General features: G+C 39.8%; 1 protein-coding gene across 12 annotated transcripts in view; it reads left to right on the top strand.

Moving 5' to 3' along the window:
- cald1a (caldesmon 1a) overlaps nt 1–20,707 on the top strand; it is a 62,071-nt gene extending 41,364 nt beyond the window's left edge. For 3 of the 12 annotated variants that reach the window (XM_078242999.1, XM_078242997.1, XM_078242998.1), the window contains 13 exons: nt 1,872–2,298; nt 2,395–2,427; nt 2,520–2,744; nt 4,096–4,211; nt 5,642–5,909; nt 7,727–7,864; nt 11,252–11,295; nt 11,409–11,487; nt 12,352–12,495; nt 12,676–12,771; nt 15,134–15,202; nt 17,087–17,123; nt 19,040–20,707. In XM_078242999.1, the coding sequence (XP_078099125.1) occupies nt 1,872–2,298; nt 2,395–2,427; nt 2,520–2,744; nt 4,096–4,211; nt 5,642–5,909; nt 7,727–7,864; nt 11,252–11,295; nt 11,409–11,487; nt 12,352–12,495; nt 12,676–12,771; nt 15,134–15,202; nt 17,087–17,123; nt 19,040–19,053 (1,690 nt within the window). In that variant the 3' untranslated portion in view covers nt 19,054–20,707. Of the gene's footprint in view, nt 1–1,871; nt 2,299–2,394; nt 2,428–2,519; nt 2,745–4,095; nt 4,212–5,641; nt 5,910–7,726; nt 7,865–11,251; nt 11,296–11,408; nt 11,488–12,351; nt 12,496–12,675; nt 12,772–15,133; nt 15,203–15,505; nt 15,558–17,086; nt 17,124–19,039 lie in introns of all 12 variants that reach the window. The other 9 variants (XR_013500988.1, XR_013500989.1, XM_078243000.1 and 6 more) reach the window with 9 other exon arrangements.
- Nucleotides 20,708–21,260: the final 553 nt, after the last annotated feature.

Raw genomic sequence — 21,260 nt, 5'->3', positions numbered from 1 at the left:
TTGCCACCTGTTGGTTTGGCATGCTCTTGACAGCACTTGACTTGCTTGTGTGGATGAGATTTATTTTTTTTTATTGAAGGAAAACTCATAAAACTTATAAAAATACCTGTGTACATGTGGACTAGGCATAAGTCAGACTGTTATTTTGTTCTAACTTAACCCTATTTGGCTGCTTAGCTTACGTGCTTCTTTGTATTTTCAAACGGTGTGTTTCCATTTTTAATATTACAGTATTAAAATTCCTGTAAATAATAATACAGGAACAGCTGCACAGTGGATGCACTAGTGAACAGGGCTTTTTGTTTAACCCCAGAAGCATTGGAACACTTAGTTATTACTGTAGTAAGCTAGTTAGCTAGACATACTATATTAGCTTACAGTAGAGTGTAAAAACACAACATTAAACATTACATACACTTGTAACATTGTCAGGTGTTGTATGATGGAATTCTGTGAAGTGGCTTTTTCAAACCATTTAATTATTTTGTTATACATTTAAGTCAACTTATGCAAGAATTGAACTCCACTCTCTACCCAGTCCCAGCTGTCAACATGACAACCAACTCATGATCCATCAGAAGGACTGCCATAGGAACAAAGGGGCTAACTATCCGTTTCTATGCTGTTTTTGAGGCTATGCAATCAATCGTCTTGGCTTCAGTGGAAGTGGTGGGCTGCTCTGACATCGAGCAACACAGTCAGCGCTTTGTGGACATGAATGTTTCTTCTCTATGAGCTCAGAGATACATCCTGGGCCAGTAAAACAACAAGGGGATTGTGCAGGGGGATGCTGAGACAGGACCTAGTGTTGACAAGCCATTGTCAATTGTGTAGATGCAAGGATAATGTTTGCCAGACTTTTAGGTCAGAATATTTTGAATCATGCTATTTGGAGTGAGGTGGATTACAAATACTGTTGGTATTTGGTGGGTTGAAAGAGATATATATAATAAACACATAGGTTTTTAGCCTTGCAGTCGGTCCACCACTTTGGCCTAGACTTACATATACAGTAACAACAACTATTTGATGGATTGTCCTGAAATCTTGTACAGACTTTCATGTTCCCCAGAGGATGAATTATACTGGCTTTGGTAATTTCTTGACTTTTCCTCTTGCATACAAAAGAACTATTGAATCAAGGTTAAAAATGTTTAACTCCAGACATGAAATCCAAGCGATATTCACTAGTTTTCTGTTTATTTTAAGGCCTGACCAATAGTTTATTTTTTAGAATATCTGTGGTGGAGTCAATACAATATGTCAATACAGCCATTCTCCACATACTGGCTAAAGGGGCTGACTGATGTGGCAGCGACTCTCTGTAAATTTAGGATTTCATTTAGTTTCTTTTGCAAAGGTTTGCTTGAGCATTCATGCTCTTTTAGCAGGTTTTTTTTGTATCAGTGGCCAGTGTAAGTCACAGTTATGCTGTTGACCATGTCCCAAACATTTCGAGAAACTGTACTTGGCTTATGCTTTTGTTAAGTTTTAGAAATGTATGCCTTTTCTGTAGTTTCCATTGTCCATTGTCTAACATCATGTTAGAGATCTAGCCCCGAGTAAATCAATTTAGCACTGTTCTTTTGCTGTTTTGTTTTGTCCTTGTCAAGGCGCCAAGCTTATGCTCATTCAGTATCACCTGTACTTCAGTTACTCACATCCAAACCCAACAACTTCTTAAAATGAAAAACACAAGTATCTTGCCACTTAACAGCTATGAAACTTAGAGGTTATAGGCCTTGATCAAGAGTATCTCAATGGTAACGGGATGATAATATGCATGCAGTTTAATAGCTTCAGCTTCAGGCTTCTTCCTCTTTAACAAAAGACCACACAGTGAAATGTTTGTCTCCTCTCGCTCCTCCTAGTGTGACAGCGACAGTGTCTGTGAGCAGCTCTTATGGAGGAGGAGGCGGCGGAGACGACGAGGACCAGGCCCTGCTGGATCGCATGGCCAAACGCGAGGAGAGACGGCAGAGACGCATGCAGGAGGCGCTGGAAAGACAAAAGGAGCTGGACAGCACCGCGACAGAGGGCGACGACAGCGTCACAATGGAGAAAAACAACGCAGAAGAGGAGAGGCCGTCCTCCTGGCGTAGGGGTCGTTATCGTGACAATGAGGATGAAGAGGAGAAGACGGAGACGTACAGCTCAAGGAGAGAGGAGAAGGAGCAAGAGGAAGAAGAGGCTGCTCCTGAGGGTGAAGAGGAAGCAGATGAGGGTGTAGATGAAGAAGAGGAGCAGAAAGTGGAGGTGGTGGAGGACAAACCGAGAAGGTCTTACTTGAGGGAACAGGTGAGTCACCTGTGGTCATTATTGTTTGTTTATTTCAGCCGTTTATTGTGTTTTTTGTAGTAGTAGTCCCTGCAAATGTAATGCTTGTTTCTGCAGGAATCAACCGAAGAACCTAAAATTCAAAACAAGGTATGGTCATTGATTTATTGACTTCTAAATGCACATCCTTGAGTCAGTCACTGCTCTTTCTTTCAAAGAACTGCTATAAACCTTTTTCATAGGAACCCGCTGAAGAAGAAACACATTCAGTAGTCAGTGAGATTTCAAACCAGGCCAAGTCAACAAATTCAAAGGCTGAGGAAGATGCAGTAACATCAGAGGAGGCTGAGGAGGTACCTGAGGATGATTATGTAGATTATTCATCAGAGAATAAGTCTATGACTCTCAGAAATGACACTGAAGAGGACAATGAGGTATCTGAGATACTGCACTCAGAGGATAATAAGGTATCATTCATGTGGTAAGCTTTTTAGTAGAGGTGTGGTGCACAGCACAGAGAATCTCTCTGGGTAACTTCAGTGTCTTGATGTATCTTTAAGGAGATATGTAAACAAGAATATTTTCATATTAAACCATCAAACATTATTTTAACGAGGCTATCTTGTTAACTTTGTGATTTACGTCGGAGTCAGACGCTGAAATTACCCAGACACCCCGTGTCGTCACAGTGTGGGTTGCACCATTTGCAAACTGGCGGTAACTGAGCCTACGTTTTAGTGGTCACAGTGTTTTTCTGCATGTCTTCCACCTCAGCTATGAAAGCAGCAACACTTATTACACTGACTCCACTCCAAAAACTCACTGCAGAAGGGGGAACATAATGTAATTTAGAAGAATCAGTGTGTTTACTGTAAGAGGATATTATAAGGATATCACTGAGGCATCTTATCATTTGTATACTTCCAGTCAAATGTTCTAGACCAGGCTACGATTGTTTTCATTTCAGAACCCCTAAAATTAGAAATGGGAAATGGGAATTGAACTACTAAATCCCACCCAACTTGTCCACAATATATTTTTCACTTGCAGCAGTTCAGTATGTTTTTAAACTCCAAGCTTTCGACAACAGCTCCTCTCAGTTTCAAGATGCCTTTGATGGTGTAAACAACAGAGCTCAAAGACATATCATGTTTCTTGACACTTTCCCTGTTAAGATACACTTCTTGTGACATTTCTTTTTCCCATCGAATAATAATAGTGTGATTTTTTTTTTTCTTCTCACTTTTGTTTGAGCTGACATGTGCCCGCTAAATCTCAGATTATTGCAAAGACCTAATTACAGTAAGTACATATTAATGGGCAGGCTGGCATGTCGTAAAGAGAGTCTTAACGAGTGCTTTATTAAAGACGGGTGTGCTGAAAAGGCCTACCGGCTCAGCCTTTATTATGGTAAAAATGCATAGACTGTGCTAGACAGCATCAACAGTAAGACAGATGTACCCTCTGTGCTACAGGTTAATCATATATGGTGCTTTAAAAGATTGACTGGCGGTGTACATATTGGGCTTGGACACATAATGATTATAATTGAAAACACTTTTTGATGATGGTCAGAGATAGAAAATATACAGCTGGAGACACTCCCACGCTGATCACATGTTAGATAATCCTGTCTCAGTAGTAATTCTGGAGTGGACGCTGTGTTATGTGATGTTCTGTGTTATTTTGTTTGGGGTGTGCTCTCGTTTCTCATTTGACATCCCGTGATGTCACATGGCAGACTCCGCCCATTCAGCCTACCCACCAATCACATCTTTGCTCACTGCCGCCCCCCCCCCTCCGGTTGTTTCTTTGCAGGAAAATGAGAGAGGCAGGGCCGGGGTGGAGAGGGAGGAGCAGAGGAAGCTGAACGGAGGGCTGCACGAGGAGGAAGCAGCTCTCAAACAGCACAGGAAACCTGAGAGAACCCTCAGGTACGTAGACACAACAACACACACACACACACACCAAGTGATCACCTGGTTTCCACTGAGGCCAGATCGGGGATAGCCAGGTGTGATGAATTATTCAAGAAACCCCATTTTCAGCAAAGGTCATGCCAGTTAAGAATGTGTGGCTGAAAAATCTAAAATAATTACCTGAATTTAACTAGTCTGTGCTTTATTGCTGAAATATTAAGAATCAAAATAGTTTATTTGATCTAATTCCACATATGTTCTCCTATTTACTGGGGATGCACAAATATGGATCTTTTTACCCAATAAACAATATTTTCCTACATAAATGAAGATGAAAAATAACTTCCCCCTCCCCTAATTGTCCCAATATTGGCAGTAAAACATTAGAATGAAGAAATAACATTACTGCTAATTGAAGTTGATATTGGATAATTACGACAATATGCTGATATATCAGTGCCTGTCTACACTTGGCCAGTTGTGGAAAGTTACTGCAGTAACTTAATATTCTTGACACAAAGGTCAGTTGAGTAGATCAAGCCACACAACAACCAAAGCTCACAGTTTCTTTCCAAAATAAGAAATCTCGAAGTGTGAGGAAAACACACATATTTGATTGAGAAATGATTGATAGCATCCAATTTAAACAAAGTGTAGTCCTGCATTTACTGACTTATACTATACTTACTCTGAAAATGATGGAAGAAAAAAAATCTTTATATTTGTTATAACACTTCACAGTGTTTGCACATGCTGAACAGAGGCAGTTTAATCAGACAGGAATTTACTGATCTCGCAGTCTGACATTTATCTCAGGCTGGTATAAAAGCATGGAAGTATTGCATTCATTTTTTCATTTCTATTAGTATACAGAAAAATATTATAAGTAACATTAAACGTGATACATTTAAACTGGCTTGAGAAAACTTGTTTACAGCAGGTTCCTGTTCTGCGGCACATAAAATACAGAATCCCATTACCATTGAAACATTACAAAATGAAAGAAAACTGAAACAGGACAAACAACAAATATTGCCTAAGGCATCTGCACAATAATTGAAAAGCATGTCTGAATCAGATTTTCAAGCAAATAAGCTGTTTGTGTTCATCAGTCAGCCGTAGCAGAGCAGTAGTGTGTTTTAGACCTGGGTCACCTGCAGTTAATCCCTAGCGTGAAACACTGGATGAAACTTGAGATGTACTGGAACATTAGCTCAGCGAAGGTGATTGTTGGTATTTGTATGTGTGCACATTTGTTTTTGTCTATATGTGTTTGCTTGTCAGGAAAGAGAAACATTCTTTGAGTGTATGTTTAAATATTCAGTTTGTATCATATGTCAAGTGTTGACCTGAATGTCAACCAGCTTTGCGTCCTACCTCCTCAGTTTTTGTTTCTGTTGTGACCTGCATGTGTGCTCTGACCCGTGTTTGTGTGTGTGTCCCAGTCGTGGCAGTGTGCGGTCCCCTGAGGTGTCCGCAGGAGACGACCAGGACGACGCTGCCCGCCTGGAGGCAGAGCGCAAGCTGGAGGAGCTGAAGCGTCGCCGCGATGACGCTGAGAGCGAGGAGTTTGAGAGGATGAGGCAGAAGCAGCAGGAGGCCGAAGCCGAACTGGAGGAGCTGAAGAGAAAGAGGGAGGAGAGGAGGAAGGTTCTGGAGGAGGAGGAGAGGCAGAAGAAGCAGGAGGAGGCGGAGAGAAAAGCCAGAGAGGAGGTAGGGGATGTGTGGTTTTTTTTTTGTCACTTTATGGATGCCGTGTGATCACTTTAGCTCTGTCTGTCAATTTTTCTGTTCTCCTTTTTATCCATTCTTTTTTATGATTTGTTGAACTGAAATTTTAATTCTCCTCACTTTTTTGTGTATAAACTACAGTGATACTGCGGCTATTGTGCACAGTATCACATGCATTGAAAAAGGATAAAAATGTCAGTCACAATGCATTTTGCGTGGATTGCTGCTCAGGTGTGAAGAGAGTTTTTTTTTATATTTGCCCTGATGCCCTAAATGGCCGAAACGCGTTGTCATGTTTTAATGATTTAACCAACAATATACTAAAGGCTTTTTAAACGTTACCCTCTTGAGTGCCTCAGTTTCCTTCAACCCTTGTACACAAGGATAAAAAACGTTTTTTGACATATTTGGGGAAACAACATGAAGCTTCAGGCGTTTAAGTGGGCGTTTTCTATAGCAGCTGTTGACTGACATCTGAGAGCTGGCGTTGCTAGGAGCCGTGCTGTCAATTCACATGATGCTAACTGGTGCACAGAACGCTGTATAGCCTACTAATGGTAACACAACTGTTTCAACAAGCACATATAGTGCTGGTTAAGACATCTGTCCCTTTACAACAATGTAACACTTCATCGTGTTGCAAGCAAGCTAAGCTTACTAGCTTCCACTTCGTAGTGAAAGCCAGTTAGCAGGGTGCTGTCACTGTGGGAAAAAATTTTTTTTTAGTTATATGTATTTTTTGCTCAAAATTACATTTGATTTTAAGCTTATTTGTCTCATGTATTCCTTTTATCTCTTGTAGTTCCTTGTTTTCCACACCACCATTTCCATGTTGATTTAGCTTTTACACCTGTGTGAGCTGAAACCCATGCATCACACTCATACTAGCACCGCGCTGACGTTATCTCGCCATACTTCACTGTTATCACGACTCAAGCTATTTGGGTCCCCGACTCGTAACTCATGCATGTCATTCCTTCTTCCTCCTAAAACGACCTCATCCTTATTTATCTCAAATGTGATAACCTCCTCCTTCCTATGTGTTCACATCTGTATTCAACCACACAATGTCGTCCATTTTCCCTTTCATGCGCTCGCTTTGAGGCCCTTGCATTCTCACTCTTACCATGACTGGTCTTCTTTGTTGATCTTGGCTCTGAACGTGGCGGGTCGTCTCCCGCTATCTGCCCCCATTCTTCTCCTCTTGTGTGATGTTAATGAGGCCTTTTGGTTTGTAATTAAAAGATGTCCCAGAGATACAGAGAGACTAATTAACCAAGACAAGGCTGCTGGAGAGGGCTGATATACTGCCAAGCACCAGCCCTCTTCTGAATACACTACAAATGATTCATACATTAATTGTTAAACAAAACTGTTGATAGTCCGCATGTCTCAAGCTTTCCAAAACTGAGGCAGGCGATCACTGTAAATAAGAATTTGCTCTGAGTAATTGAATTTGTTCCTGACCAGCTTCATTAGATAAAGTAAGCAAATCAATTAAAAAGTGGCACATATCTTTTGTCTGGGTCGGCTGTATCCCTGATTGTTGGTTGTCTTATCATGTTGGTGGCATATGCTATTCAATATAATTACCCATAAATCATGTCAAAGTCATAGAACTTATACCCAGCCACCTACATATGGTCCAATGAAATGAACAGAAAATTCCCTGTCCATTCCAACTGCAAAAGAAAAACAAATGAAGGATATCAAGGATTGCTAGTTAATTTCTTTCTAGTATTGTGCTCAGATGTGCCTCTGCTGAACTGCCCCAACTCTAAACACATCTCTTTCCTCAGGAGGAGAAGAGGAAGATGAAGGAGGAGATTGAAAGGAGGAGGGCAGAGGCAGCTGAGAAGAGACAGAAGGTGGAAGACACTATGGACGGGGAAGGCAGACCCTTCAAGTGTGTTAGCCCTCGAGGCTCATCTTTGAAGGTTGGTCCGCCATTTTTAACCTTGCAACTCTGCTTCCGATTCCAAAAGGAGAATGTCAGTGCAGTTCCTGCATGTTTCATTCATGTTGCCTCATAGTTATTGTAACTGTATATGAATATGAAGTCTTTGCACGGCACTTATGCAGTCAAAATTCTAAGTAATTCTTCAATGGGTCCTTGATTTTAGACGATTCAGATGGCAACATACAGTACATGATATTGTGCTAAGAGAGATGAGACATGTTCCTGGCAAAAAGTTAACTTAGAAGACTTAAAAATAAAGATCCAGCATTGTTCTTTTATTGCATTTTAGAGCTAGTTAGTCTTAGTATTATAAGTTTGATAAGGAAAAATGTCTAACCCTGCTTGGCTGCTAAACTTCCCCAAATCAAATAAAGACCAGGACAGAACTGCTAACAATACGTACCCTACGCACTGATTATAGTAGTATAACAGTTATGTGCGTAAACTATTATTTAACATAACCTGTAGCCACGTCAAGCTAATGTAGCTAGCTAATTAAATGCTTCTTGGCTTTGGAAGTAGCCAGTTTGTTACTGCTGTAGGCTGTAAGCTAGTTAGCCAGAAATGCTAATGATTGCAGTTCATGTTAAAGCAGACAAACACATTGTTTAATAAATAAAAAAGACATGACACTCCAAACTATTTAGATACTGAATATTGCAGCACATACACTTTGCCTGTGTTGTATTTTTATGTCTGTATTTGTATCCCATCCAGTACAGTTGTCAGCATAATGGACTGAATATAATGGTTCTCCAAAACCTGCAAATCCCACTCATCCGGCAGTGCTGCAATGCTCAAGCTAAACATTCAAAAATGTTGGCAAGATTAAGTGCCAGATGACCCGCATCTGCCCTTCTCACCTCTTTCAGCTCTCTGCATGAAGTGTTATCTGACTGAGATGAAGGTGTTCAGAAATAGGAAGAGCAATACAAAGAGAAATGTAAAAAGAGTCAGCTACTGGCAAGTTTTTTTAAATTTTTATTTTACTTTAAAATTCTGCTGACATGTTAACCTGTTTGTCACAAAAACACCTCACTAAGAAAAGCAGCCTGAATAAACCCTGTGCGTGACCCTCCCCAACTCCTTTAAAGATAAATGTTTGTCACGGCGAAGGAACATTTAATCAACTCAAATGTGAATACATTTTTACAGTGTTGCCAAAAGACAACTCCCACACACTGAAAATCAAGGGGGATTTTCAACCAGTGGAGAAAATCTAATTAGTGACAGTTAGCAGTAATATCCATCTGGCCCGTCCCGGTGAGACTCCAGACTCAAAGCTCAGCTCTAATGGTGTGTGAGCTCTGATCGTACTGGAATCCAGTGTTTTGTTTGTTTGTGGTCAGTCTTATAAATAATGTTCTGATTGAAACTGATTGAAATGACCTGTAATTCTTCACCCTACTGCACTGGCCTCACAGACACAGCTTTACTTTGTGGTGATGTTCACTGTAGGTGCAGCGTGTGTGTGTGTGTGTGTGTGTGTGTGTGTGTGTGTGTGTGTGTGTGGTGTGTGTGTGTAGGCATCTGTTTGTTTTACTTTTTCATACACTACACACTGTGTTGTGTATGAATTGTTGCTTTGCAGTGTAATAGTCTATATGAAACTGTATTACCATGTCATAATACAGTTGCAGTATATGTTTTGTCTTTCAACGTTGGATTTGTTTTTTCCATCATACTCTACATCAAACAGGGACATCTTTTCACATCTGATATAATTGTTTAAGGTAAATTTCATGTATATGACAACCATTAAATAAGGAAAAGTCACTTTTAATGCAGGTCTTTCAAATATTGACCTGATTAAATAGATAAGTGATGGAGTAGTGTTTCTGGCCACTTGGTGACTGCAAATCCAATATTCACTCTCCTTTTAGCTCTGCTTTTGTTCTTCACCAACTGGTTGCTGCTGGCTCTTTAGCTTCTATATGCTCCACGGTGTTCACCAGCTAGCTCCTCGCTAACTTCTGCCATTTGGTGCTGGGCAGCTAGTTTACAGTCAGTTTATCAGAGCTTTTTCGTTGCAAACAGCTGCCTGCTGCAGTTGGAAACGGGAGTTAATAAAAATGATGAGAATTTACTAAAACAGTAAATTTGCGGTTTAGTAAAACAAAAACAGTGAGTAAAGAAAAAAATAAATAAAAAAAAGCTGAGGGGAACTGCAGAGTTGGGTGATAATTCTCTGTGGGTTTATTACTGCGAGCAATACCTGTCACATTGCACATAGTCATTTGACTCATTGTTGATACAAAATATTGATAAGTACAGCTTTAAGGGTATTTTGGTTACCATAGCACACAATATGGAGTGTTGTAATAGTCACATGTGTCGCACAAGTGGAAAGAACACATGAAAATGGACTCATATCTGTCTTATGTTGCTAGTGCCAAATATAAACTGCTGCTAGATCAGTTTTTTCTATTTCTCACCTACATGTTTTTGTATTCCCAGCTCCTGCAGTTCTTTGAAACCTAGAGAAATTAGAAATATGCCACACTATCACTTCCCAGTAGAACACACAGTCTTATGAGCTCGCCTACACGTTATCAGCAGTAAACCAGCAAACCGGCTCTGCACTACAGTATAGATAAAGTATAGTGTTCTCTGCGAGAGAAGGACAGAGCGACAGGCTGCTGGGATGCAGGAAAGCAGTTAGGGTTAACAGGATTACTGTAACTGCTTTCGAATGGCTACGGCTCTTTAAAACGCATCTGAGAATGCGGTATTTCCTGTCGGGGAGTATTTTGGGAACTCCCACATTCGGTAGCACAAGGTCCTTTTTCACAGGGGGAGGGGGAGGGAGCTTTTTCTGCAATTTCTTCTTTTGTCCGCTTAACAATTTTTTGTGAGCGCCTAAGAAACACATGCGTTGTACCATAAACAATCCTCTGAGATTCCCACAGTCCAACAGCAGATAGGAAAAAAAACTTGCTGTGTTTTTTTCTGTGTGTGTGTGTGCATGTCTTTCAGAGTATTTTGCACACAGAGGGAACAATCTGTTACATTGTGTGTTGCTTGTCAGGAGAAAAGAGACAGGATGAGATATCCACCGTTAAAAAAAACAGTCTGTTGTAGTCCATTATGGGAAATTATTTAAGTTATGAACCATCTAAGGACCAGTTAGGACGTGGATGTCTACTGTACATATTGACTTCTAAACTCAAGTCAGGAATGGGGTTTACACTGAAACTACTCATACAAACAATAAAGACACAATAGAAGCATGGAAATCAAAATGTTAGGTTTAACATCTGATCTAAGGGTACTGAAGAGTGAAGGAAACTGTGTTGCAGCGATGTATGCATGTGTGGAACATCACTGCAATAATTATTAACCTAGAGCTCTAATAACTCATCAGATTGGAGAGCGAGCAGAGTTCCTGAACAAGTCTGCACATAAGAGGTAAAAACATACTTTTAGTGGAGCATGTAAGCAACTAAAGATGGTTGACCACACTGTATAATATCCAAAGTGGTCCCATGCTGTGTATGCTAACTGTTATTTGCTCTGCCCAGCAGCACTATGAAGGCATCTCATTCTCCTGTGGTGTCCAAGATAGACAACAGGCTGGAGCAGTACACCTCCGCTGCTCAGGTAAGCATTTATTCAACTGTATAATCACAAATAGGCAGCAGTGTGGCATCATAATGGGTGACACATGACATTGTAGTTGCTAAGTCTTAATTTCCGTGTCATGCAAAATGGTTGCCCTCTCCCATTTGGGACTATAAAACACAGCTGTCAAAAATATAGACTTCTAGCAGGAACACATATACAAAACCAAATGAAAAAAATATCAGTTATTATAACATACGTATTTCTATATACTTTAAATGACTTATATTTATCTGCAAATTTCAAATATATTGTATACAAAGTAGCAGAAGACTTTAAAAACCTCATAAAAGGCTTTTTTCATCATACTTAATGTATGTAAGTGGCTAACTCGAATATTTCATATGTGAATAGCCAACTCAGTCTTGTATTATCTTACTAAAAGTATTATGTGTTTCCCAGTTAAAAAGACAATAGAAAACTAAATAAAACTCTGCTGTCACAGCCGGATAATGGGTCATCCTGGATGTGGCGTCAACATCATGTGTCACATTGCAAATAATGTAAAGTAGCATTTGAAATCAGATTTGATCAACAGGACTGAGAAAAATATATATAGAATCCTGAGTTCAGTTAGTTCAGAGTTCACATATAGGACTGCCAAAAGTCAATTTCCTGATCTGAGTCAAGTCTTGGTAAGCTAAAAATCAGATTTTGGTTGCTACTCTGGGTCTAAAAGTTGCCCAAAATTTCCCATCCAGTACTCTGTAGGAATTTGTCACTGTTACTATTAGCCAGCTCATGTGGGTTTGAACTTTTTTTAAAAGAGTTTTTTTTATCTGAGTTTTGATCAGAACAGCAATCCCTGCTATTCACCAATTTAAACCCACCTCTGTGTCTCAGCAGAGAGAGAACAAGGAGTCTCGATCCCCTCGCTCTGGAGCAGTGGATCTACCAATGGTTACCGACAGCATTCGAAACATCAAGAGCATGTGGGAGAAAGGCAACGTGTTCGGCTCACCTGGAAGTGGCGGGAGCCAGTTCAAGGTAAAAGACGAGGTGTTGGAAGATGTGAGACAGTTAATGAAACTTTGTGTGTGACTGGAGCAGAGAGAGAGAGAGAGAGAGACGGAGGGAGAGGAAAGAGCCCAATTCACTCGCACTTCCTGCTCGGCCTTGTTGCCGATGACGACCAGGCTTAGCTGACCTTTGACCCTATCCAAACAGGAAGCAGCTGTGATGAAGACAGGCGTGGCGGGTCGCATTAACGAATGGCTGAATAAAACCCCGGAGAGCGGCAAAATGCCAGGAGGAAGGCCAACGGTAGGTCGTCGCCGTAGCAACCCTTGTCGCTGCCGCTAGGAAGTACAGTACATGTACTGTACAGCTCAGGGTCCTATAGAGCAGTAACAGAATGTGTGACTATTTTGGTCATGGGTTCCATACACTTTCTGTAATAAAACATTTAAAAGCAAAAATCCTGGGACCCTGGGACAAAATCTTATCAAATGGGGGTCCGTGGTCTAATTTGTGTCAGTTTTAGGGGTTCTTGATGTGAAAAAGTTTGGGAACTACTGCTATAGTGCACTCTGCCAGGGGAGTCTGTGAAACGTTTTCAGATTCATTCATTTAAATTATAATGTAAAAATGTATTATTTTAAAAAAGAAAAGAAAAAAAAGCTTCATAGTTCAACGAATATGATTAATACATGTCCAATATATTTCTCATACATTCCTCTTGTGTTGTTCTTTCACATAACTAAGACTATAGAAATATAAATAGTAGGCTACATCAAAATGTTCCAAGGGACATATATGAGGGGGTGTCTGGTATATTCTCTCCTTGGCTGAGAAAAGATTGAGAACCCCTGCTATAGAGAGGCTGTGTTGATTGACCTGCATTATCGTTCTTTATATATGTGTAGATTTTTATCAATATGTATTACCTATCAAATATGTTTTTCTTTAAATCTCAGGATCTAGACATCTACTTTAAAGGCGACAAAATCAATCTTAATTCATCTTCTATGAGCAAGGAGGTCCTACATCAACACACAATGTTTTTTTTGTTTTTTTTCTTGTGCTCTCCTCACTGGTTTGAAGGGGGTGAGATTCAGTTGGAACAATGTGATGTCACATACTTCCATGCGCCAATCAGGATTTAGCAACATTTGAATCTGAATCTGATGACGGTTGGTGGGTTATTTGGTCACTGCCAATTAAATCCAGTCAAACCAGATAAATACAGTTGTTAATAATAATAAGCAGATTAGCTGAGTTTTGATTGCTAAGCTCTTGATAAATAATACCTGAAGATGTTTTTTTCATTATTTATTATTAGTTTATTAAGTCATGAATGTTACATTTGCAGAGGATTTTTTGGGGGGAATGTTAAGTGAAGTTGGAGACAGAACTTGACACGTTAATGCAACATTTACTTTGTTTAAAAACATGTAAACCTCTCACTCTTATATTGGCCCTGCAGTATTATTATTATTATTATTATGATGTTACACTTACTGCTGGTCATTCTGTACAGTACAGATGTTTTATAATCATAGACAAAAGTCAGGTTGAGATATTATCATAGACTGTAAACCAACCTTTTTGAAACTGAGAGCTACTTCATGGGTACTGAGTCATACGAAGGGCTACCAGTTTGATACACTCTTCTGAAATAACAAATTTGCTCAGTTTGCCTTTAGTTATATATGATTATTAATGATTAATGATACTCATCTATGTGAAGACACTGATCACGTTAATGATTTCTCACAATAATTATCAACAATGACTTAACAAGGTGGGAAACGGATAGTATATTTTCATTTTTAGAACAGGCCTGAGGGCTACTCATGTGGTCTTTGGGGGCTACCTGGTGCCCGTGGGCACCGTGTTGGTGACCCCTGCTGTAAACAGTCTATGGATATTATCTGTCTGGCACCACCTGGTGGCCACAAAGAAAAATAAGTCCACTTTTTTATATGCGGACATACAGAACAGAAAAACACAAACTGAACAAGAACAAACATAAAAGGAAAATAAAACAAATAAACAAACAGAAATCACACCTTGCCTAGTCACTCTCCTCTAGTCTCAGTCCACTTTTACATATACAGTACATGTGGATATTGTAGACTTGGCATCAGTTTGGTATACAGTGTCACTTAAGCATTTTATCTTTCAGCTTATCATAAGCTTTGCTAGCGGAGTGTTTTTTCAGTCCTGGCTCCATGCCAGTGAATCGTGCCTCTCTTCACTCTTACCAATTTCACCCAAATATTTATGTTAGAGCTTTCCAATGTCACAGATTATAGCTGGTGCTCAAATAACACACAGCAGGAGAGACTGAGGATATGAACGAGACCTTTGCCAAAGCTTTCCAAAATATTCCCGTCCCCAAATTTTACTTTGCATTGTGATGGAGTGTCTTATAGGGAAGTGCTATTTTCCCTCTGTCCTCCAGACAAGCACCTCTCTGCTTGCCAGTGTCTGTCAACCTTTGCTCTCGTTCCTCAAGCTCTCCGTCCTCATCTGTCATTCCTTCTCCTCTCCATCTCAGATACTCTGCCATTGCCGCAAAATGACAACTACTTTCAAATTGACCTACAAATGCTGGGCACTCTGAGCACCACTGATATGATGCTTTGTCTTTGCCTCTTGTTTTTCTGTCTCTCTCTGACAGGACCTGAAGCCTGTTGATGTCACCAACAAGAGGAGTCTATGGGAAAACAAAGGCGCTTCTCCAACCAAGGTAGCTATTATTCATTTCAACCTATTCACTAGAGTCATGATGAGGAATTTTCACGGTGATCAGAGTACCAGTCTCAACCATCGGGGGAAATCCAAGTGAGCCTCCAGATGAAGTTTTAACTATGCCAAATTGGTTTGTGGTCTTGAAAGGATTTCCTGTGGCTTTCCATAGTTTTCCAGATGTCAATCAAGAGAATGTTTTGTTAAAGAGATGGTGTAGGAATATTAGAATAATCTCATGATTTTGACCCTGATGTCGCAGCAATGGGAGTAACAATCACTTCTGTTTGTTTTTGTTTTAAAGAACTCTCATAGTTAATTGACCTCAACGTTAAATCTGGAATAAGCCTGGAGAGGTAAAGGAGTAATTGTTCCACGTTTCTTCAAAGCGCTTATCACAGGATGACCTCACACTCGGCTGTCACACTGTCAACGTTTTTTTGCTCTGTGTTGTTGGCGAAGCTGTGCTCTGTTCTGCTGTGGTTGGACACTACTGCTTATTTTGATCATAATGATAATATCTAAGAGTTTCTGTCGACCGTTAGATATTTATCATTTGACATATGTGTCATACCTTCTGGCATACTCTCTTTCTAAATATTATTCAAGTCCCTTTACACATAGTCTGGCTCAACGGATGATGGGATAAAGCTTCTTCTCACGCCCCGGATGTCCCACCCCTTCGCCTTCTCCGCTATGTGGACTAACCGCCGCCCAGGACGGTTGTGATTTGGTTTAAAGAAATACTAACAAGCGTTTTTCCCCCCTATCCCAGAATAGACCGTGTAGCGAGACCATACTCGCTGACACAGCACTGTAGAGATGGGTCTGGCAATGCGAGACTACTTTACACACAAACATTTTTGAAGGATGTAATTATCTGCATTTTGTAAATATTGAGCAATAAACATCAATTGCTTTCCAAATTGCACATGCAACTTGGAATGAAGGAAGTCAGCTTGTAAAGCATGTGTGCCAAAAGTGCTGTAAAATAAAAAGGAGCAAAAAGAACGTATAAACGAAGCCATAGGAAAGCCAATTTTAAAGCATTTCGTCGTTGACTCCATTAACACCCATAACTTGTTAAAGCCGACTCAACAAAACCCAGCAGATTACAGTTTAGTGTAATTTCTGTGTCGTAAAAACAACCTTTTAAAGTGCGCCTGTTGTCCAACTGTGGGCTGAATGCTTTTCACAAATGGCTGTACACATCACCGCTCCTTTTCTTCTGACGACCACAAATCACTACTCTCAGTCCAGCTTCACTTGACTTTATATTGTACTAATGGTGAAACCGTTTACAGCATTCTTTAGAAGCATGGTGCCTTGCTGAGTTGCACAATGGCCGTTTGACATTATTGAATCATTGTTATATCACCTCATATTTTTAAATAAGTCTGACTTAACCTGACATGAAGTTGTGTTATCTTTATTTCTATACATAGATAAAGCTGTTTGAAGAGCTGCTTAGTAGAAGTGAAACCCCACATTCAAAAAGACCAAGAAGTACTACCTTCCCATTTACTTTATTATAAACCTTCCTTGCTTGGTAGTAGTGCCAACAGCTGCAGTGCAGACCGGAGGCTGTGGTCCGCCACAGTCAGTAGTTGGGTTGGAGGGCACCAGGCGGTGGTCTGCACTGACGTAAAAAGGGCCCTATTCAGGAAAGGTAGCGGTTAGCAACCTTGTCATTAGCGAATCATGCTATGCTGTGATGTCAGGGAAGGCAAGATGATCAGGATAACGGTCAGTGAGGAAGACCCGGAATAGGTTCGAGAGTCTGTATAGGTGGAAGTGTACGATCAAAAGTGGACTGGAGGCTTTGCAGGTATGGTTTGCTAACTATCTGCATCTGTCTTTACCTTCCTGTCTTCATGTTTTGCAGGTGGCAGGCAGAGGGGAGACCAAATCAGTCTCCAACGGTGAGTTTTTACAAGGTGCCAAAAGTGTCAGCTTGTATCTGCAGAGCTAGTGAATATGTGCATGCATACAGCAGTTGCAGGGTGAACTTGTGGCTCCAAAATGTCAACTTTTCAGAACCTCTGAAATACTGCCTTGTTCTTAACTTGGCCACAGTGCATTTTTCTAATTGTTTTTTTTAGAAACCAACAGACAGGGGATTTTCTTAGTGCCTAATCCTTTAGTTGAAGTAAAAACATGGAAATGAGTTGCAAGGTTTTAAACTAACAGTGGCAATATGCTTTTATAAGCCTACTTGCTGACAGTCTGAAAAAAAGAACAAGGCCAGACATTTGTCTCCTTTGAAACTTTTACTGTCCTCAGCCAATTCTTTTTTGAGCCAGTGAGGAGCTACACAATGTGCATAGAGGTTCAAGATATTCCCACAAGATCCCACCAATATCCATTCAGGTCCCTCAATCCACCAGTAGAAGTAGCTAGTGTAATGAAAAGCACATGATCCCTTGCTGTCTTCCCATCAGCAAGCCGCTCCAATTGTATTTGTTGGAACAAATTTTCAGCACTTATGCAAGATGGTCATTTTTTTCAGAGATTGAAGGTGTGGCCTTCTCGTTAAGTGTGTCATCTTGTCCCTGTCTCTTTGATTTATGCGACACCATGTGTCACAAAACCAATAACTGACCCTACTGCATCATAGCCTCCCCTGCAGTCTTTTGTCATTTGCTATTTGGCCTTTTGCACCACAGCATTTTAATGCCACTTTAACATTGCTTGCTATTTTAAAATCAGATGTGAGGGCACCCTCCTCCTCCTTTTGTTCTCCCAGTGGGCAGAAGGGGGTTTTGGCCTTGAGGGATTCTGTAAATGTCTGCGTAATGTGTTAGTTGTTCAGCGCACAGCATCACGCACACATAAATTTCACCTCTGTAAACCCACTCAACAGCCATCTTGACGCCACTCAAACCTTTCAGCTTTTCCAATTATATCCACGTCCACTTGCGCTGCTCAGAACACAGTCCTGCCTCTCGTGTTAGAAGCGTTAGAGGCAGTGTTCCAGCCAGCCCGGTTTGTCACATTAATAGCTGGTATGTTGGAGATTAGCACACCATCACAGACTGACTCAGATGATGACAGAGGCTTTGTATAGATTTTGTATTTCTTGCTGGCTGCAGCACCTTACAGGCATTTGACACCACACTGGACCACGTACGAGTTAGCAGCCTCACACTCTCCACATGCTTGGCTCTAATAGAGATCTTCCAAAATAATGTTCACCATTTTGGAAGTTTAAATCTCTGGCTGTACTTAATTTAGAACGATAACTTTTAAGTTTGAATTTTTTTGGCCTCTTGATTCAAAATTAATTATAGCAGTTTGGAAAATGACAAACATACAAACGGACATTGTCAGGCTGCTAGCATGGATAAGAAGCCCACGTCGATATGTAGACCCATAGTTTTTAGAATGGATATTTACAAGTCTGATTTTGGGTTTATGTTTACTGCCATGTTGTCAGTCTCTTGGAGCCAGAAAAGTAAGCAAGTAGCAACCAGCACCGTCTAGTAGATCTGTCAATCACGCAAACACCCCCAAAGATGTCCCTCTCAAAGTTGTTTTCTTGTTAATGGAATAGCAATTTTAAGAATTTTGACACAGAAACAAAAGCAGTAACATTATTTTGATTCCTTGTTAAAAACTAAAATAATTGAGACGAGCTGAGGATCTTGTTATAGTCGAAGTTTTATGAAAGCAAGCATCAAGTGGCCTTCAAACTGCACGTTGACTACATTTAATAGCATGTGGTGTTTGTTGCATTGTCTGACCCTGCGGTGTCACAGGGTTAAAGTAATTAACCCACACCTGTCTGCAGACTCGAATAGTAATACCGCTGATGGACTCGTCTTCTGTCTTTCACCAGGTATGGGGCACTAATGTCTTGAAGGAGCTACTGCAGCTGGGGACCACGACAATCCAAGACTCTTCCTTTGACTTTGTCTTAAGAACCAAATAATGATCACATTCCCAAGAGGGACCCCAAGAAAATGGAGGGACAGGAGAGACAGTGTCCAAGCACTGTACCCAAACAGCATCATATTTTTGTACGGTTGCCACGTATATAGTGCCTTTGCACAATGATTTTTGCTTTCTAAAAGAAACAAAATGCTGTGAAATTTGGACAATTGTAATTACTATTACTAATTACTTTATACAATCCTGCCAGGAAGGAAAAAAAAAAATGTTAAATTTAGATTTTGTTGTACTCCATGCCGACAGTTTTGATAGAGACGGAGTAGATGAGTTAAAAGTTTCCACATTCCAGAGAGATGGGTGAAATCAGTTCTCTCCCTCATACAGTACATTTTCCATCTCTTTTTTTATTTATATTTAAAGCAAAAGCTTCACACATTGCTATTTTATTCAACGTTCACCAGTTTCAGGATAGAAATATAAGCACTTAGAATTTAGCTGATTTCACTTTTATTATGTCTTACCAATAGTGCAGCAATGGTCTGAGTAATATATGTTAGCACATGTGATGTTTTGAATATGACCTATCATACTGTATCTTATATAACATCTTTATACTCGTAACAAAAGGTATTTTTTTTGTATCCAGAAACTATTCACCAACAGGCAGTTAATTTCGGGGGTGAGGAGTGTTGAATATTCAGAAGGCCATTATGACTTTTATTATCCTTAATGTCATTTTTATTTATGTTTTAATGTGTTTTGTCCTTTTCTATTTCTAGCTGTTTTGTAGCTTTTGTACCTGTTTGATCACTTTAAAATCTTCAGACATTCCTCTTAAAAAGCAGGTGCACAAGGTGCCTTCGTTGTAGGTTTGACAATGTAGGAAATCAGCAAACCAACCCTCTTAAATCTACCTTAACTTCTACTAATTACTAACTTCTTTATTGTCTCTATGCACACTCTTATGCTCAGCGATCATTTTCTAATTGAGGGCATACAAAGTAAAATCAGGGTGCCTAAGCAAATAACAATAATAGTACAATACAAGGATATTTACCACTATGTAAGTCTTTTGGCCTTATGATTGCAACAAAAAAAAATTGATGACAGCTGAGGTACAGTACATTATAGCCTCAAAGCAACTCAATCTGATATTAGGACTTATGACATTTTGAGTAGCACATTCCCTTTCATAGTTTTACGCAACACAAGCTTTGATAATAACGGTTTGACGGGGCATTAAATTGATCGATGTTACTGCTCAAAAGTCTGACAATCACATTCCATGGCTCCTAAAAAAAGAGCAGGGGAGCTTGACCAAAATATTTTAAAGCGTGATTTAATGTGACATTGTTTTTTTTAATACAGTGGTTTTATAATGCTGTTTTTTTTGCTTGTTTGTTTTTTACAACCTTGTGTCCATGTTATGTTTTTTAAAAGTTCTTCTATTTTAACCAGACAATTGTTTGTGTAGTGCGAAGCCTATGCAAAACACTATCTGTAGCCTCTCTAAACGCTCCCAATGTCATACAAGTGGGCAGTTACCAACTGGATGAATGTTTTCAACATTGTACGCTTCACTCAGTAACAGCAATAAAGACATTGAGGTATTCCACATTGTTAAGTTTCCTTCCATAACTCCACCATTCTACTATGGACCACATGATATACTGTATGTGCCCATTGCAGCACAGCATGTTGAAAAAATTGTCTTATTATGGAGCCATGATACTGACAAAATATAGTACACGGATATCAGACAAGCTTTATAGTTTTCCTTTAACCTCCAACTGTTAGCACCAATCATTTGATGGAATAAATGAAAACAATTTATTGTTCTCTTCTATTTATCTTTCACTAGGCAATTTTAGTTTTTTACTTTTATTTTACTATTCCTATGTTTTCCCCATGCCACATTTGCAATTTACTCATGCTACCTTAACTGAAAACCCCAGTGGTGGAAGTATTCAGATCCTTTACTTCAGTAGAAGTACTAATACCAAACTGTAAAAAAAAATGTGGGTGGTCAAGGTGCACATAAATAAAACATTCATAAAAACAGATACAAATATAAATATTGACATATAAATATTCCATATGCCATTCCCCCCCTTCCTAGCCAAACGAAATGTAGGAGAGTCTGGTAGGACCAGGCTACCCCCTTTCAT

This window comes from Sander vitreus, chromosome 23, assembly GCF_031162955.1.
Source record: "Sander vitreus isolate 19-12246 chromosome 23, sanVit1, whole genome shotgun sequence".
Taxonomy (NCBI): Eukaryota; Metazoa; Chordata; class Actinopteri; order Perciformes; family Percidae; genus Sander; species Sander vitreus.
Note: the sequence above shows the minus strand (reverse complement) of the source record. Positions and strands in the feature narration are given on the sequence as shown.